The sequence below is a fragment of the Leopardus geoffroyi genome, chromosome A3 (genome assembly GCF_018350155.1).
Source record: "Leopardus geoffroyi isolate Oge1 chromosome A3, O.geoffroyi_Oge1_pat1.0, whole genome shotgun sequence".
Classification (NCBI taxonomy): Eukaryota; Metazoa; Chordata; class Mammalia; order Carnivora; family Felidae; genus Leopardus; species Leopardus geoffroyi.
The window spans coordinates 28,365,697-28,384,635 of record NC_059336.1 but is presented as its reverse complement, the minus strand read 5'-3'; the positions used below and the strand labels follow the sequence as shown (position 1 = coordinate 28,384,635).

Genomic DNA, 18,939 nt, shown 5'->3' with positions numbered 1-18,939 from the left:
GTCTTCCCTTAAATGACATTAACAGCTTTGTGAGCTTCTGAAAGCATGGATGTGTTTAACCAGACCCCAGGGATGGGCATTTGGGATTTCCGGATTTCCCTGTGATAAAGCAGTGTGGTGATGGGACCTCAATGCCTAGTTTATTATAACACATTCCTAGAGGGGAAACGCTGGGTCACAACTTATGGCCATTTTTTAAGACCCCGGATACCCATCAAACCGTCCTCATGTTCAGCAGGACGGGACGTCCAATCCGATTCCGATTTCCTCAAGGCCCAGAAGTCTTGGTTCCTACCCCTCCCAACAGCAGCTGTGTGCCCCTGACCCCGCCTCCACATCTGCACTAAGGCCCAAGCCGTGCTCTGGGCCTTGTGACCTGCCTGGTTCACAGGCTCATGGGGCTCTTACCTGGGTCCACCCGGCTGAGTCAGCTGACAGGGGGCGGGGAAGGCACCACCCTTCCCAGAGCCAGAACCTGGCTGGGACAAGGGCCACCACCCTCCAGGGAGGGGAACAGACTCTTGGCAGTAGCCGGAAAAGGACGTTCGGCAGCATCTGGCCGGCAGGTAAGAGCGGGGGGCCCGTACTGACTGGGACCGAGTCAGGCTTGCTCTCCTGCTATCCTGACCCTCCTGGGTTCCCAGGCAGCTTCCTTTCAAGGTGCCTCCCTCTGGGAGCACAGTGTGAATTGGCGTCTCCTTCTCTGACCCCAGCCCTGGGTCAGTTCGAGGGCCCAGTGATCTTTATCCAGACACCGTGAGGGCTGCGGGCTCCTTCTGACGGCCTGTGCCAGTGTTCGAGAGATGGGATCCCCCCCCCCCCCCGACTCTGTTCCTTGAAGTGCGCTTTTGGAAGGCCAGGCAAAGAGTGGGTTTCCACAAGGCACTGGGAGTGCAGGCCTCGGTTTCTGTTACTTGTTTCTCTGTCTGAAGCGGTTTCTAGCAACTTCCCTACCACGGCAAGAAAAAAGCTGCTGGGAAGCTGGGCCAGTGGCCTGACCTTCTCAGAACTGGTTTCTTCCTGTGGAGACTGGGAACCCCCCACCCCCCACACCGTCGGGAGAACTGAATGAGCTCATGGCCGTGAGGGGAGAGTCTGTGCCCTCCGCACAGCACAGTCTCAGAAAATGGTGCTTCAGACGAGGCTGCCACACTGGCTCGTTACCTGGGGCGGCCCAAACTAAAACAATTCTTTTTTTTTTTTTTTTTTTTTTAATTTTTTTTTTTTTTTCAACGTTTATTTATTTTTGGGACAGAGAGAGACAGAGCATGAATGGGGGAGGGGCAGAGAGAGAGGGAGACAAAGAATCGGAAACAGGCTCCAGGCTCCGAGCCATCAGCCCAGAGCCTGACGCGGGGCTCGAACTCACGGACCGCGAGATTGTGACCTGGCTGAAGTCGGACGCTTAACCAACTGCGCCACCCAGGCGCCCCAACAATTCTTTTTTTTTTACCTAGTTTTTCTTTGTCTAAAAATGTTGATTTCCAAACCAGTAACGATTCTGACAGCACCATCGCTGTTTACCGGGGCTCCCTGCGTCCACCCCTGCCCCTCTGGTCTGTTCTCCAAACGTCAAGAGGGGTGCCTATTAAAATTTAAGTTGGACCATGTCCCTCTGCTGCTCAACGTTTTTCCAGTGGCTCCCATCTCAGCAGAGTAAATGCCAAATCCTGGGCAACTGGCCTGCTCACTCCTCCTGTGACCTCTTCATCACTGCTCCCCCTCCGAACGACGGACTCCAGTCTCACCAGCCAGATGACCTCGAAACAACAGGCATGCCCACCTCAGGGCCGCTGCCACAGTGGCCACGCCCTCCACCTCGTCACTCTTCCTGCTCTTCCCTACCCCTTTAGGCTTTTACACAAGTCACTTGTCACCCCCACCTGGCAGTGAGGCCCTTCTGGACACTCCACCCTCCATCCTGCTTTATCTTTCTCCCCATCACTTCCTACCACAGCAAACACACTTATCCAGCTAGAAAGAAACCCTCCTCAAGGACAGATTTTCCTTTTGCTCCCTGCCTCAGTACCTAAAACAGCCCAAGGACGTAGCTACTCAGTAAAAGTCCTGAATGAATAGCTAATGATGACTGCATGCCCTTTACGTGCCAAGTTGCACTCTATACAGATCTCTCTTTTTAAGGATCTTTAATTTTTTTTTTTTTAACATTTATTTATTCTTGAGAGACAGAGCGCAAGCAGGGGAGGGGCAGAGAGAGAGAGGGAGACACAGAATCCAAAGCAGGCTCCAGGCTCTGAGCTGTCAGCACAGAGCCCGACGCGGGGCTCGAACTCAAGGACAGCGAGATCATGACCTGAGCCGAAGTCAGACGCTTAACTGACTGAGCCACCCAGGCGCCCCTCTTTTTAAGGATCTTTACGTCCCCACGACAACTCTGTGATGCAAGTCACCCTGTTACCTGTATCACAAAAGGACACTCAAAAGGGACTTGTCCGTGCTTATTTGCACCATCGAGAGGCAGCAGTCCGAATCCAGTCCTGCCTGCCTGCCTCCCAGGATTTGCTCCGGCTCTGCCTCTCCGGGGCCTGCATTCGGGAGCACCTGCATTCCCTGTAGACGTTCACAGCTTTTCTCCAGCATGCGGTACAGCCCTGAGGGGGAGGAGGGTACCTGCTGGTGGCCTAGCAACAGCCTCTTCCCTTCTAACTCCCCACATCCCTGGGCTAATCTGGCCTTCTCGGAGCTATTCCTCTGACACTAACCCACGCTTCCCTCCCGCACACACTGTCTTCTGAAGGGTGGATGAGCTGTCCACAGGAACAAGTAGGAGTCCTGTAGTTTCAGCTGGTTGGAACAAGGTGTGCCAAAGGAGTGTTCTCATCCCAAAGTCCAAAGATGGAAGCTGACGCCCTTGTCAGCCCTCTTGATCTCCAAGGACCTGACTGCTGGACTGTTGTGGGTGGTGGTATTGCTTATATCCAAAAAAAGCACAGAAACTCAGGGATGGAAATTCTGTGAAGTGCAGGGGGAAGGAAAATTCCTTTGAGAGAGATGGGTTATTTTCCTTTCAGAGGAGCCAATTAATTGCAGGAAGCCGGTACTGAACTGAGCCCTGTCAGATCGTAGGAGGCAGCCTTTCAATCTACCTCATCAGGGCACTGGTTTGTTGTTGTTTTTGTTTTTTTTTTCTTCCCTTTCTAGGCCCAGGGTTTCTCTTCAAAGGACTTTTTTTGGCTTTCTCTTCCCCCTCTGTCTTTTCCATTCCTTTAAGAAACAGTAGCTGGATGCCTGCTGTGTGCCAGGCACTGGGGAGGGAGATAGGCAAATACAGCACAGCACAAATCCAATCCAGGAGGGAGGGAGGAAAGAGGGCAGGGAGGGAGGCAGGAAGTTGGTTCAAGGGGGTGGAAGTGGAGTGTGCTACTCCAGGGATAGGGAGGCCCAGGCCTAAGGGTCCAGCTGCCTTCCAGATCTTTACTACCTCATTTTTTCCTAGCTTTGCTGCCCTCTACAGCCGGCTACCAAATCCACCTCATGGCCTGAGCCAGAAATCTGGTGTGAGTTCACCTCAGCTTCTGCGCTTGGGAGCCATACCCAACTCCTGCCCTCAGGATAAATCTCTAAATTTCAACATGGAATTCACATCTCCATGACCTGACTCTTGGTATCGCCTGCCGTCACACCTCCTCACTTTCCACACTCACCCTGCATTTCATTCATTCCAGACTGCCTTCTGATACTAAAACTCACTCTGCTAGTTCATGCCTCCATGCCTTCTCAGGTGCTGTTCCCTGTCTTGAATGCCATTCATGCCTTCTCCCTCCCCCTTGTTCCTCTGGTGAACTTCAATTCTAAACTTTCTGTTCCCTCAATTCTAAGCTTTCCCCCAAATCCCCCCACACGCACAGAATTAGGCAAACCTCTCTTCTCTAGACCACAGAATCTCATATTCACCTATTCGTCATTCATCCCAAACCATCGGGCTTTCCTGGTTGCCTTAGCCTTTTGTCCTGCATCCCATAAGCCAAACTGCCCGAATCCCTTATAAGAAGCAGTGGGTCCAATTCGGCTGTGGGAAGTGATCTGCCCGGCCAAGCACAAACCCCTATCCTGGGTAGCGGGGCTCACTCAGCCACTATCGGGTGGGATCCCAGGGTGAATCTGCGTAGGGGTGGGGGGACACCTGCAGCTAAGCACCTGGTCAGAAGTCAGCGCCAGGCAAGGAAAAAACAAAACAAATAAACGGCGAGAGAAAGAGTGGGAGGGCCGACGATGTCACAACAGGTAGGAAATACTCGAGAACTGCTTCGGCAGCCTTAGCAAACAAGAGGGACCTTCTTCTCCAGCAACAGGCAGCGAGGAGTGGGGAGCGCAGGAGTGTCTTTACCCTTCTCCCCTCCCACAGCTGCCTTAGAACAGAATCTTCTCAGCAGGAAACGGATCAACCGCCTCCTCCCTCCTCTGGAGGCCGTGAATGGCCCTCTGGGGTCAGCGGCGTGGGGGTACGCGCGCTCCTTTTAAAGCTCGATTTGAGCCGCGCAGCCTCCAGTCCAGTAAAGAGGGGTCAAGGGGTCCGATCGAGCCTTCCCATCCCTTCCTCTGCAGCTTGACCTGATTTCTTTTTGTGGGTGCTGGCGCCAGCCATGAGCACCTGGATAAGGCGAGAGGCCGGCTGGATTCTAGCAACCCAGCCAGCTTACCACCCGCGCAGAGACAGGAGGCCGCCATTTTCCACCCCGCTACCGCGGGGCAATCTGGGAGCCATCGCGAGCGGCGCGCGGGCCTGGGTGGGTGAGGCGCATGCGTTCTAGATGCCGCAGCGAGCCCTCGCGGCCTGGCGGGGTCTCTGCGCAGGCGCGGTAGCTCACAGCGGCCGCGAGACGTCGCTTCCAGCCCGGTTTGAAGCGAATGGTGCGGCCGCGTGGGAGTAGTTTGGAGATGTTTGAGCGGTGTGACAGATTGGGAAACTGAGGCTGGGGTGAAGAACAGCCCCTCGCGACCAGCGGGGCCTTCACCGGTCCCCAGTGCGTGGAGTTTGTGCCTACCTGCGGAAGTTGGGGAAATTGAGTCTGAGAGAGGAGGCGGATTCGTCCGCAACGGTGGTTCCCCGGGGGTGAAAAAAATCAGTATGATGCCCTGTATTTGTTATAAAGGCGACACACGGGCAGTGAAAGTAATTTATAGTGAAAGACTATGCACCTCACTTTGTAAAGGCTGGAACTGGATTACACCAGGTGATGTTTGTGCCTAACGTAAAATGAGTAAGTTTGGACTTGAATTTTGCCGACAGTTTGTATTTGACTTCTCGAGTCAAAGGCTAGATACTTGTATACAAATGTATAATTCGGATGACAGCCACAGTGCAGACACACATGGGCGTGTTCTGGTGACTCACCGGTGGTGAGAAGGACTGACACTGATTTTCCAAAATGGTGAACAAAACAGAGTACGACCTCCCTTGATTAGCCTGGTATATGCATTTCTGGATAACATATTGCATATTAAAACCAGGAAAAACTCCCTGTATTTTTTTTTTTAAGTTTTTATTTTTGAGACAGCAAGTGGGGGAAGGGCAGAGAGAGAGAGGGAGAGAGAGAGAATCCCAAGCAGGCTCTGCACTGTCAGCGTAAAGCCTGATGTGGGGCTTGAACTCACAAACCCTGAGATCATGACCTGAGCCGAAATCAAGAGTCGGTCAACCTAACCAACTGAGCCACTCGGGCACGCCAAAACTCATCGTATCTGTATATAAGATAGGTTGCAAGCAGGCTTTTTTGCCCACATGAAGGTTTGGAAGGACACTGGGAAAATTGCGCAGAATGGAGGACAGTTTTTTATGGTGAACCATTCTGTGCCTTACAAGAGGTCCAGGTGTCTGCTCGTTGTGTCTTAAATGTTATTAGTGTCCCCTCAGTCTTGTGACACCCCAAATCCCCACACAAATTTCCAATCTGTTCTTGGAAAACCACTGAGTTATTCAAATAACAGTTTTTGCCACCATGCATGTGTGGTGGGGAGGCACAGTGTGGTGAACAGACACAGCCCCTGCCCTCGTGAGGCGGGGTCTAGTATGAGAAAATACCCAGATGTTAATCGTGTAATATGATAAATAGCTTGATGATAGAGGCAGCACAGGTCAGGGTTAGGAACACATGGAGACCCAGCCAACTAGCAGGTGGTCCGATGGCCTGAAAAAGACAACCTAAGAAACAGCATTGGAGCTAAGCCTTTAAAGACCACCACATAGGAAAGGGTAGTGTGCCAAGCAGAGGGACCAGGACGACTAAAACAGGCCCAGGGTCCCCGGCACGCCGTAGATACCCAAATGCTGTCAGTGGATAGAGGGATGATTGAATGAGACCCAGCCTATTTGCTGGCTAGGAGCCATTCCCCGCTGTATCATAAGCTGTTAAAAGTTGGGGGAATAGCTGCTTCTCGGTTCTGCCCAGAGCCCAAAACTGAGGTGGGGCTCGCAGAAGGGGGCAGTGGCGAAGGTCCCAGACGCAGAGAAAGTGTTGTGTGGTCCTGGCCTGGGGGTGACTTCCAGGAAGTGGATCTCCAGTTCTGCTCTCCCAGAGGGCAGCTGCTAAAAATATAACTGCTGTGCTGCTTCAGTGTTAGAAAAAGCAGGGCAGGGTTGGCCTCTTACTTTCATATCTGCTCTTCATGCATGATCCTGGAAACAGTGACTTGTTTTTGACAGATGGTACCTGCTGAGGACTGTCCCAAGATAAAAACCTCCCCGAGTGTGTGCAGGGGAAGGCCACAGACAAAGGGGTCTGTTCCCCCAGTGGGTCTAAAGGGGTTCAGAGCCAGTCTCCCTCTCCCCCTGGGACAATCCCTGTTCCTTTTGAGGGTATCATTTCTGCTCCAAAGACTAGACTAGGGCAAGGGTCTGGAGCAGCCTGCCTTCAGGAGCCAAGCAGGAAGTGTAAATTGCCAGCTGGAAACTTTGGGAACCAAGAATACACAGGCAGCCCCGTCTAAGAGGCAGAGATTGCAATGCGGCCTGGACTGGGTGTTGCCATGCACGATCTCTGCTCTCGCGTTGCCAGCTGGTTTTGATTTTTTTTCAATACAAATTAGAAGTGAAGAATCTTATTTTCCCAGACTTTAAAAGGTCGACACTAGCTCAAACTTGAAAAAACAAAAAACGAGACTGAGAGGTGAGTGAAACATATTTGGGGACCCCTGGTCTTCATGTCCATCCTAGGAAGGTGGTGTCATCAGGACATCAGAACAGCTGTACACAGTAAAGGGGTGCCTGGGTGGTCACAGGAACTGAGTGGGCTGTGTGCCAGGGGTGATGGGACACCAGTCCCGCCTGCCCAGGTGCAAATCCTCTGGGCATCTTCCCTGAGTGACCCACAGGGGCCAAGGTCGTCCTCATCCATCACTGCTCCTTCTCCTTCTGCACCTGCTGCCTTGACCCTTCAGGCACACCATTCCTTCTAATTTGCCATCAAATCCCTTCTCTCCCACATCCCAACCCTAAGCCCCAGGCTGTTGTGCAGACCTCCCCACCTTCCCGCCTCTCCCCAGGGGCTACAACATCTGCGGTGGGGCTTGCCTCCTCTCTGGTTGTTCTCCACATAGCAGCCAATAGGCCTTCTGCATGAGCCTGGGATGTCTTACCCCTGCTTCAAGCCCCCTGGTGGCTCCCCACTGCTCTCAGTATCTAGCCCACGTTCCCTGAAGTGGCCCACATGGACTTCTGATTCCTCCAGAGGTTGGAACTGGTAGCTCACAGGCCAGATGCAAACAGATTTTATTTGACCTTGCAGAGTACTTCATACATTCAAATTGGGCTACTGCCTAAATGCAAAACTCAAGACACTGCATTTCATGAGATCAGAGGTTTACAAGGAGAAGAGTGGAAGCCCAGGCTAAGATCAAGGCTGGAAATGGGTGGTATACAGTAGGAGCTCAACTACCCAGAGATGAAGAGGGGTGTGGAGGGTGGGGGAGGGATTCTCAAGGACCCTGTTGCCTTTCTGTTGTAACTAAGACCCCACCTACTTTAACCCTGGACTGAATTCTGTGTAGCTGTGGGATGGTGTTGTGCACATCCCTAACAAAGGCCAGGTATGCAGAAGGTACTCGCTATGAACCTGCCAGATTGAACTTGGATCCTGAGTGATCAGACCTCATAAGCCCGCCTGACCTTTGAGACATGACTGGGAAGGACTTGGCCCCTAGTCCTCCTCTTCCTGGCCAATATAGCCCAGAGTCAGGTGAACATGGTGGGTTGGAATTTTGCAAGGGCGGCGATCACGGGCTTGGGAACAAAACAGACTTGGGTTCAAACTCAGCTCCCCCATCTCTAAAACGGGGACAATGCCTTCCCGATAATCTTTCTCATCCTGAGAGTCCTGAGTGGTACACATGGATGACAGGTAGATGCCCATGCTTCCTGTCACCCCTCCTCACCCTCTGTGCCCTGTAGAGTGTTCCAAGGAGCAGCCATGTCCACGCTGTACCCATCTCTGGAGGACCTAAAGATGGACCAAGCCATTCAGGTAAGCTACCGGGCGCGTGTTAGCCTAGGCCCCCTGATGGGGCCTTTGTGACTGCCCCAAGGTAAGTAAGGGAGGCTTGTCTTGGAAGGCGTTGTGTGTTGAGGGCCCCTGGGCATGCAGGTCGCCACTGTAGGGCCTGCTGGTGGACAGGTGTCCAGAGGTTAAGGGAATGGAGTTACAGCAGGAATGGAAAAGTCCAAGCAGCTGCAGCAGACAGGCCTCTCTTGTGCCCACTCTGTCCCAATGCTTCCTCCAATTGGGTACAGGTAGACTCCATACTGTAGACAGGCTTCCAGAGTAAACCCCAGGGGTCTGGCGTTTTGCCAGCTCATCCACAGAAGCTCCTCTTCTTTCTATCCACCTGTGGTTCCAGTGGGTTTTGGGAATTTGGGACTTCTTGACTGAGAATTTGGTTGGGAGGGGCCTCAGTTGTTCTGGCTGTCCCAGGTAGTACGTGGGACCTGACAGTTGGCGGGTCACAGGCTGTGGGGAGAACCTCCCCCAGAAACAGGAACACCTAGAGAGACCGCATCTACATACCTCCCAAGTTCATGGACACCCCACCTTAGGCCCACCAGCATAACCAATGCCCTGACCCTCAGCCTCAGGGAGCCCCAGGCCACAGCTGACCAGTGCTCCCCACCTGTCCCCAGGCCCAGGCCAGAGCTGCGCCCAGGATGCCCGTCCTGCCAGTCTCCCAGCCTTCAGGTGAGTGAGCGGGGCAGGGGTGTTCCTGACTGACAGTGACCTCTTGTGGCCACTTCCAGGCGCTTGCCTCTTGTCTGTCACTGTGCTGTGGGCTTCCTGCACATTTACTCCCACCAGAACCCTTTGAGGGGGACCCGTAGGCCACTAACTCCCCTGATTTGGGGCTACCTTCTGTGGCCGAGTGAGGAGACCAAGATGTTTGTGGTGGTCCTTTGAGTTGTTGGTGGAAGTCGTGATTTAGGTCCTGTAGCAGCTCAGTTGACTTCAGGCCCACTCTTCTCCCTCCTGGCCACCGTGCGGTTTCCCCGGAGCTGCCCTGGGGTCCCACACCGGCCTCCCACAGCCCCCACAGCCTGTGGATTTCCTAGAAGCTGGGGTGTCACAGCCCCAGCACCACCCCTGCGTCGGATGTCCAGCTAGTGCCAAAGGAAGTCCATTGAGTTGAACAGCAAAGTGATCTATGAGGGATTCTGTGTCCCAGGCTGCTCCTGGGGAGACCCCTGCCCCTCAGCCCTTCTGAGGGGAGAACCCACATCACCAGCAAGTGTTCTGTGCACTCTTGGAAGTAAAAAGCATCCCCAGGCCCTGTTTCTTAATACAAACGAGTGACCACATGGGAGCCAGGCAGGTGTGGCCAAGCTCACACTCTTGAGTAACACCTTTCCTCTTCCTTCCCTTCCTTTCCCGTCAGTTTTGTACCCAAGCCTGGCGGAATTGGAAAATTATATGGGTCTTTCCCTCTCCAGCCAAGAAGTCCAGCAGAACCTGCTTCAGATTCCAGAAGGTGCTAGTGTAGGTATTTGTCTCTTGCCTAATGTCGGCACAGAATCTCCCAACTCTTCCTCCTTGTTGGTCTGGCATTCAAACCGACTGGAATCTCCTCTTCCCCAGCATGCCTGTGGCTCTGTTTCTTGATAGCACTTTTCATTTTGAGCCATTGTTAAAAGTGCTGTGGGGTTTCCTGCAGACCTGGGTGCGGGAGGGCCACTGCCTGCCCTTTGACCTGTGGCTTCAGGCTGCTGGCCTGAGCCCGCTGGATGAGAAGGGAGGGCAGGGCATTAAACCCAGCCCAAGCCTGCAGGCTTCGAATGAAGGAGCTGCCTGTGCCTTGAGAGCAGGTGCATGGACAGCAGAGCCGAGGGGCAAGTAGCTGGTCACCCAGCTCTGGTCCCCAAATTAAACCATAATGCTTGCTTGATTCCTTCTCTCCATGGTTTTAGGGAGCAAGAGAAACCTTGACACAGAAATGTTCACTCCTGAAAATAGGTTCACTTAGAGACTCAGTCCTCACTGAAACCCCCTCCCAAGGAGCTCCAGCATCTCCTTGGGCCTTGGTCAGTGTGCTTGTCTGCCGTCCATCCCCGAACTGGTGAAAGTCAGTGGCAGAACCATGATGGGAACCGCCGCGGCCACACACACAGCCACTGGCGAATGAGGGCCTCATGGGAGAAAACCCATAAGGATGAGGGCGTGTGGGGCCCTGAGCAAAACTGGTGACACCTGGGTGTTTCTGCCCAGTGACCCTTGACAGTCATGCTGTGAAGTACAGACATGAAGCAAGGAAAGTCATGTTCTATAAACTTCAGTTTGAAGCCTTTGATTTGATTCTTCTCTGTTACCAGTAATTAGGACACGAGTGTGTTTCACCTAAATATTGATAAAAATATGACAAATGAATTCATTTTTATAATTTTTTAAAACATTTAATCTTTATTATTTTTATTTAAAAAATGTTTTTTTTAATGTCTTTATTTATTTTTGAGACAGAGAGAGACGGAGCATGAGCAGGGGAGGGGCAGAGAGAGGGGGAGACACAGAATCCGAAGCAGGCTCCAGGCTCCGAGCTGTCAGCACAGAGCCCGATGTGGAGCTCGAACTCACAGACTGTGAGATCATGACCTGAGCCGAAGTCAGACGCCCAACCGACTGAGCCACCCAGGCGCCCCTAAAACTTTGTATCTTTAAATAATCATAGATTCATGGGAAGTCACAAAGATAGCACAGAGAAGGGTACAGAAGATTGTACCCTCCCTCCAGTTTTCCCAGTGGTTATGTGGGAAGTGGCTGCATAACTACAGGATAAAGAAAGGGGGTCTTTTGTGTTGCTACAGTGAGTGTCTGCAGTGGGATGTCACTGTTATCACCTGCATAGATAGACTCACGTAAGTACCAGTGCAGCCGAGGCACAGACTATTTCATCATCACAAAGGTCTCCCTTGGGCTGACCCTTCATAATCATGCCCACCTTCTCCCCCTCACCATCCCTCATCCCTGGCTGCCACTAGTCTGTTTTCTGCCTCGATAATTTTGTTTCAGAATGTTATATAAATGGAATCCTTTCCAGACTGGTTTCTTCCACTCAGCATAATGCCCTTGAAATGTTTCCAGGTTATTGACTGTATTAATAGCTCATCCCATTTTACTTATTTGTTTTTATTTCTTTATTTCTTTTAATTTTTTTAATGTTTATTTATTTTTGAGAGACAAAGAGCACAAGCAGGGGAGGGGCAGAAGGAGAGAGGGAGATACAGAGTCCGAAGCAGGCTCCAGGCTCCGAGCTGTCAGCACAGATCCCAATGCCGAGCTCGAACCCATGAACTATGAGATCATGACCTGAGCCGAAGTCGGATGCTTAACCGACTGAGCACCCAGGCGCCCCTGTTTTTATTTTTTAAAATGTTTGTTTATTTTGAGAGAGAGAGAGACCACGTATGTGTGTATGAGCAGAGGAGGGGCAGAGAGAGAGAGAGAGAGAGGGAGAGAGAGAATCCTAAGCAGGCTCTGAGTTGTTAGCATGGAGCCCCACATGGGGCTTGATCTCACAAATCTGTGAGATCATGACCTGAGCCGAAGTCAAGAGTCAGATGCTTAACTGACTGAGCCACCCAGGCTCCCCTGTTTGCTTTTATTTCATTTCATTTTATTTTAATTCCAGTGTAGTTAACTTACAGCGTGATATTAGTTCCAGGTATACAGTACAGTGATTCAGCAGGCAGTTCCATATACATCACCCTGTGCTCATCACGACAAGTGTACTCCTTTGTCCCCATCACCTATACCCCTGCCCCCCACCCACCTCCCCTAGTTCACCCCATTTTGTTGCTGAGTAGTATTCCACGGTATGGAGGTACTGAGGTTTGTTTAACCCATTGAGGGTCATTTTAGTGGTTTCCAGTTTGGGGCTATTACAGACTAAGTTATCGTGGGTATTTGTATACAGTTTTTTGTGCAGACATACGTTTTCATTTCTCTGGGATAAATGTCCGGCAGTGCAGTTGCTAGGGTGTATGATAAGTGCATGTTTACGTTAAAAAAAAAATTTTTTTTTTTTACTGTTTATTCAGTTTTGAAAGACAGAAACAGAGCACAAGCAGGGGTGGGGTGGAGAGAGAGGGGGACACAGAATCCAAAGCAGGTTCCAGGCTCTGAGCTGTCAGCACAGAGCCCGACACGAGGCTTAGAACTCACGAGCTGTGAGATCATGACCTGAGCCGAAGCTGGATGCTTAGCCGACCGAGCCACCCAGGCGCCCCTATAAGTGCATGTTTACATTTTTATTTATTTATTTATTTATTTATTTATTTATTTAATTTATTTTTTTTTAACGTTTATTTATTTTTGAGACAGAGAGAGACAGAGCATGAATGGGGTAGGGTCAGAAAGAGGGAGACACAGAACCTGAAACAGGCTCCAGGCTCTGAGCTGTCAGCACAGAGCCCGACGCGGGGCTCGAACTCACGGACCGCGAGATCATGACCTGAGCCAAAGTCAGCCGCTTAACCCACTGAGCCACCCAGGCGCCCCATGTTTACATTTTAAAAAGAAACTTCTAAACTATCTTGAGAGTGACCGTAGTGGCTGTACCATTTTATTTTCCTGCCAGCAACACGTGTCACTCCGGCTCTTCCTCACCAGCATCATCACTAATTTTAGCTGTTATGACAGGTGTGCAGTGATGTCTCATCACGGTCTTAGTTTGCATTTCCCTGATGGCTCGTGATGCTCAACATCTTTTCCTGTGCTGTTTACAAGCCGTAAATTCTTTTCAGTAAAATGCTGTTCGTAGGTTTCGTTCACTTTTCTCAATGGATTGTTCGTTTAAGTCAAGTTTGGAGAGCGCTTTATGCTAGAGTCCTTCGTCAGACATGTCGTTTGTAACAATTTTCCCTCAAATGTGGCTTCTCTTTTCAAGCTATTAAAAGGATCTCTAGCAGAACAAAAGTTTTTTAATTTTGATGATGTTCAATTTATGGATTTTTTTCTTTCGTTGATCAGGCCTTTCTGGTCTATCTAAATTTGAGTTAATTTTTGTGTAAGGTGTGAGGCTTAGGTCAGGGTTCATATTTTTGTTCTTCTGATCCATGAATAGAAAATACCTTTCCATTTATTTAGATCTGCTTTGATATGTTTTATCAGTCATTTCTTGGTTTTTGTTTTCGGTATACAGTTCTTACATATGTTTTGTTGGATCTGCTCCTGTTTTTTTTTTTTTTTTTGAGTGATTATAGTTGGTATTGTACTTTTTAAAAAGTTTTTATTTATTTTGAGAGAGAGACAGCATGAGTGGGGGAGGGGCAGGGAGAGAGGGAGATAGAGAGAAACCCAAGCCCTGATATGGGGCTCGAACTCATGAAACTGTGAGATCATGACCTGAGCCAAAACCAAGAGTTAGACGCTCAACCGACTGAACCACCTAGGCAGCCCGGTATTGAACTTTTAATTTGAGTTTCCATGCGTTCACTGTTAGTATATAAAAAATATAGTTGATTTTTGTGTGTTGATCTCGTATCCTGTGACTTTTCTGAACTCAGTGATGAGTTCTAGGAGTTTATTTGTAGATTCCTGGGAATTTCCTAGTAGACCAACATAGCATTTGCAAATAGGGACCATTTTATTTCTTTTCCAATCTGTATGCCTTCATTTCCTTTTCTTGCCTTATTCTTCTGGCCAGTTGTTCGAGTACCGTATTTAACAGTAGTGGTGAGAGTGGGCATCCGGCCTGGTTCTGGGCCTAGGGGGAAAGCGTTCATTTTTATACTTTTTGCTTAAATTTTTTTCAAGACGAAAACCAAATTGAGCCTTCCCCCCCACCCCCAGTTGCTCACTATTTGCTGTGAAGTTTTCTTTTATTTTTAGGTGGATTTTAAAGGTGTCCTCTCCTGATGCCAATGTACCTTGCAAAATGAGGGTCCCCTTTCTGTATACTCATCCTCTCTCTGTCTCTCATTTCCCTGGCTGTTTTTCAGCGGTGTAGACTTTGATGCCCCCTAGTGGCTTCATGGAGCCATGTCCCTTAGCGGCCCCCACAGAGGAGTGTGGTCTGGGGATAGGATAGGGCCCAGGGACCACTACATCTTCCTTTCCCCATCCTTACGAGGCCCCAGGGGCCGGCTGACCCCACCCTGGTGTGTGCAGATGGTGGGCTCTGGCCCCTTGCTGGGCCAACTGGTGGCACCGGTGTCTGGGAACAGCCAGGGTGCGCGGCGTGCAGAGATCAAGCCTGGAATGCGCGAGATCCACCTGTGCAAGGACGAGCGTGGCAAGACGGGCCTGCGGCTAAGGGCCATCGACCAGGTAGGGCTGGGGGCTGGGCAGGAGAGAAGGGGGCATCCCCGAATGCATCAGCCACCGGCCCAAGATGGGGCAGCGCGGGGCCCTGTCCGCGGTAAGGAAGGTACAGAGCAGGCAGGGGAGCCGAGGCGCACCCAACCCCAAGCCCAGGCTCTTCCTCTCAGTCTCCATCCTGCAAGGCCCTAGGGCTGACACTGGGTTCCAGCAGCAGGGACCCTCCACCTGTCCCTCCTGGGCTCCTGCTGCTCAGAACCTCCCTCCTTCCCTCCCCTCCATCACAGGGATCTGGCTTCCAGGCAGCTGTCTATAGACAGTGGAAGCCAGGGGTGCCGATGCCATCACAAGAAGCCATGCGGTCCGGGGGTTGGGGGTAGAGCCTCCAGCCAGGGTTGAAAGCTGCTCCCTGGCTACGTGGCCTGGAGCGTTTCTTCCCCAGGAAAGTGTTTCCCCAGGAAAATTGCTGCCCTGCCCACGCAGAGCTGTGGTCCCCGTGCCCCGTAGCTCCTAGGCGGTCGGGAGGAGAACAGCAGCACAGGGACCTGGGCACAGACTGGGCCGGGGAGCTGACCATGGAGCCCCGCCTCCCCCAGGGGCTCTTTGTGCAGCTGGTGAAGGCCAACAGCCCTGCGTCTCTCGTGGGGCTGCGCTTTGGAGATCAGATCCTGCAGATTGACGGGTGTGACTGTGCCGGCTGGAGCACAGACAGAGCCCACCGGGTGTTGAAGAGGGCATCGGCCGAGAAGATCGTCATGGTCGTTCGGGACAGGTGAGTGGCCTGGCTCCTGGAGCCTCTCTGTCTGCCCCCAGCCACGTCCCAGGCAGCTCATTGTCTCTGCCTGCCAGGCCGTTCCAGCGGACCGTCACCATGCACAAGGACAGCACGGGCCACGTTGGCTTTGTCATCAAGAAGGGAAAGGTCGTCTCTGTGGTCAGAGGGAGCTCCGCAGCCCGCAACGGGCTCCTCACCAACCACTCCGTGTGCGAGGTGAACGGGCAGAACGTCATCGGGCTGAAGGTGGGCCACACGGGACTGGGGGGGCTGGGAGGTTGCCGGGTGGAGGGGAGGCTTATGTCTGTGGGCAGGCTGCTGCCCCATCCGAGCCTCCGTTTCCTCATCCTGAGGTTGCTGCGACGGTTCAGTAAGACAAGGAAGGTAGAGCTCCGAGCACAGTGCCAGGCACGGGCTAAGTGCTCAGTAAATATTCCTATTGTCACTACCACGTGGAGGCCAGAGGAGAGGCCGAAGGAGGGGCGAGAGGGCACGTGCAGGACAGGACGCCGGGCTGGGCAGCTGCTTGCGCGGGCACCTCCCTCCTCGGCACTTCTACTTGCACAGTGGCTCACGGTCAGTAATAGGAATGCTTTAGAAAATGACTGTTCGGAAATACACTCTGACCTCTGTTCATCTTTTGAGGGTGTGTGTGTGGTGAGTTTCATCTTTAAAAAGCAAGAAGGAGGGGTGCCTGGCTGCCTCTGTCGGTCAAGTGTCTGACTCTTGATTTCGGTTGAGGTCATGATCTCACGGTTTGCGGGATTGAGCCCGGGTTGGGCTCTGCACTGGCAGGATGGAGCCTGCTTGGGATGCGTTCTCGTTCTCTCTCTCTCTCTCTCTCTCTCTCTCTCCCTCACCCTCACCCTCTCTCCCCCTTCCCCCACTTGTGCTCTCTTTCTCTCTCTAAAAAAATCACTTTAAAAAGCAAGAAGGAGCAGGGGTCTAGGGTCTAGTGGACACGGACTGAGGGGTGGGCACCTTCAGGGAACAGACCACAGAGATGGTGAGTCATGTGGCTTGAACAGGTCACCCTGAATAGCGGTTTGATCCTGACTCACTGCACCTGGACCGAGAGCAGTTCTGTCGCAGGTGTGATTTAGAGTGAGGGTCCCTTCCTCACCCGAGGCCAGAGCTCCAACCTCCCCAAGCCCCCGCCCCCGGCAGAAGTGGCCTGAGCAGCGGCTTCTCACTCCACAGTGGGCACAAGCTTTTCAGCCCGTTCTTGGCCCCTGTCAAGAGCCGTCGTCAGGCCATCCCGTCCCTTATGTGCTTACCATGCTTGACGGTCTCCCCCCTTCTTTGGAGGCTTGCTCTCTTGGCTCATAAGCATTGTGGCCAGGAAGTTCTTCCTGATGTGGGTCTAAGATGCCCCCCACTGCGTATTCTCCCCTCCCTTGGGGGTCAGGCCTTATGCCCCCAAAATGGACTACACCAGTACGGATTGCAAGTGGCCGTTGCTCTCGGGTCCACTCCTTTCCAGGCCTTCCAGTTCTTTCATCTTCACTGTTCTGGAGAACAGTCAGTCTAAAATGTGCGGCAAATTCTTCCTCGCCAGAGGCTCAAGGCATCGTCATGAACTTGTTAGTTATCCTGGCAGACCATGGTGTTGGTTGCTCCGAGGACTGGGTCTGTTTCCTGAAGGGCCCTAGGTCGCTATGCTTTTTGAGATGGTTTGCTTCTCAAAGCTGATCTAGTTCTACCCTGTGGCTGTCACCAATCCAATCTCACACGTCTTCTCCACTTGTCCCGCGACAACTAAGCGCACAGCCAGGTTCGATGTATGTGAAAGGTCAGCGGTCTCAGAGTAAGAGCCGAAGCTCTTCTGTGGCTGTAGCTTTAGAGTTTGATCTATCTGGCCTGCTTTGCATGGAGGCTTGTCCTTTCTTGTTCTCTCCATGGTCTGAATGGTATCTGTAGGCCTTTCTCTTTTTACTGGTCAACTGGATGTAAGAGGAAGAGGTCCCGCGAGGGCTCGGCTCAGCTGGCTGGCCACCAGGAGCCCACTGGGTGGACGGGTGCACCTAATGGTCCCCGCGCGTGGTAATTTTCCTTGTGCTTTGGGGCCAGAACCTGAGTGTGACTGAGTCAGGGAGATGGGATAGAAAATGTGGGCTCTGGGAGCTCTCTGGTGGGAGGGGAGACGAGCAGTGCTGACACCCTGGTATGTTTGGGCCCACAGGACTGGCCTTCAGGGTGAGGGTGGGCAGGGGTCCTCAGGTCAGCAGGCCTGCGTTCTTGCTCAGGCCCGGGCCTGTCCTGGGTGTCTGCCTGGGAGTCTCACCTAGAGGCAGCAGGTCCTCCGGCTGGGGCCGCGCTGACCCCTCCTCTGCCCCCGGGGTGACTGCTCACTCACCTCCTCCCCAGGACAAAGAGGTCACAGAGATTCTGGCCACGGCCGGGAGCGTTGTCACCTTGACCATCATCCCCACCGTGATCTACGAGCACATGGTCAAAAAGTAAGGCTGCCCCCCTCCTGCCTGCCCCCTCACCCCCCTGCCCACAGCCACACCAACCTCCTCAGCCTCCTCAAAGCTCCCGGCCTGCCCTCCCCTGCCCTCCCTTCCAGGGGGCTGGTGGCTTCTGGCGATTTGAAAGTCTCAGAAATGGAAATGAAGGACCCTGTGGGGGATGTATGGGCTAGTGGGGAGGAGAAGGTGCTGCCGGCTTGGGCGACTGTCATTGTTGCTGTATCTAGGTTGTCCCCGACCCTGCTCCACCACACCATGGACCACTCGATCCCAGATGCCTGACGCCAGGGGAGGGCAGCACAGCCCTCCCACCCTCCTGCAGGGGAGAGCAGCGTCCTGCGTCCTCCGGGTTCCAGGGGCCTGCTGCCGAGGGCGGGGGCGTCTGGAGGGGGCGTGTTCCATGCAGGGTCACGTGGGGCGGCCACCGATACCGGGCCTCGGGCCTCCGCTGAGCCTCCGACTCTGAGCTGGACTGAGGCCCACAGGCGGGGATCCTCTGTGCGGGTTTAGATGCCGGACACGTAGGCAGGTCGGCGCAACACTTCTTAAAGTTGCAGCTGGGGCCCTTGCAAGATTTTTGCCTCCACCAGAGACACAGTTCCACGTTTTGAGAGAACAGAACTACATTCTTTGAGAGGATTTTTTCTTTTTCCTGTACTTGCCGTGTGTCACAAACTGGCCAGAGTCCTAATCCTACACTTCTTTTGAATAAAGATTTGATTTTAAACAGAAGCCCTTCTTCAAAAGTAATTGAAAATCCCAGAATCCTTGGTCCCGTGACCCACCAGTCCTGGTTTTCTTCTAAGCAGTGGTGAGACCGCCGCTTTTTCAAGACACACAGTTCTCTGAGAGCCTGCCACCGTCACGTGCTGCCTGCGGGCCGAGGCAGGGGTGACTGGAGCCAGGGAGCGGTGCGGGGCTCTGGAGGAGGGGCACCGGC

General features: G+C 52.7%; 1 protein-coding gene across 4 annotated transcripts; it reads left to right on the top strand.

Annotated features, from left to right (window-relative positions):
• Positions 1-456: 456 nt before the first annotated feature.
• SDCBP2 (syndecan binding protein 2) lies at positions 457-18,731 on the top strand. 4 transcript variants are annotated; one of them, XM_045445057.1, is made up of 9 exons: positions 457-566; positions 8,408-8,480; positions 9,134-9,188; positions 9,880-9,980; positions 14,604-14,762; positions 15,350-15,525; positions 15,603-15,744; positions 17,896-17,987; positions 18,227-18,731. In XM_045445057.1, the coding sequence occupies exons 2-9, from the start codon at positions 8,427-8,429 to the stop codon at positions 18,279-18,281; spliced, it is 834 nt and encodes a 277-aa protein (XP_045301013.1). In that variant the 5' UTR covers positions 457-566; positions 8,408-8,426; the 3' UTR covers positions 18,282-18,731. The 4 variants fall into 4 exon arrangements, with proteins under 4 accessions (XP_045301013.1, XP_045301011.1, XP_045301012.1 ...); XM_045445055.1 differs by having other exon boundaries at positions 459-566; positions 15,603-15,774; XM_045445056.1 differs by lacking the exon at positions 457-566 and adding an exon at positions 4,880-5,222 and having other exon boundaries at positions 15,603-15,774.
• The last annotated feature ends 208 nt before the right edge of the window (positions 18,732-18,939 follow it).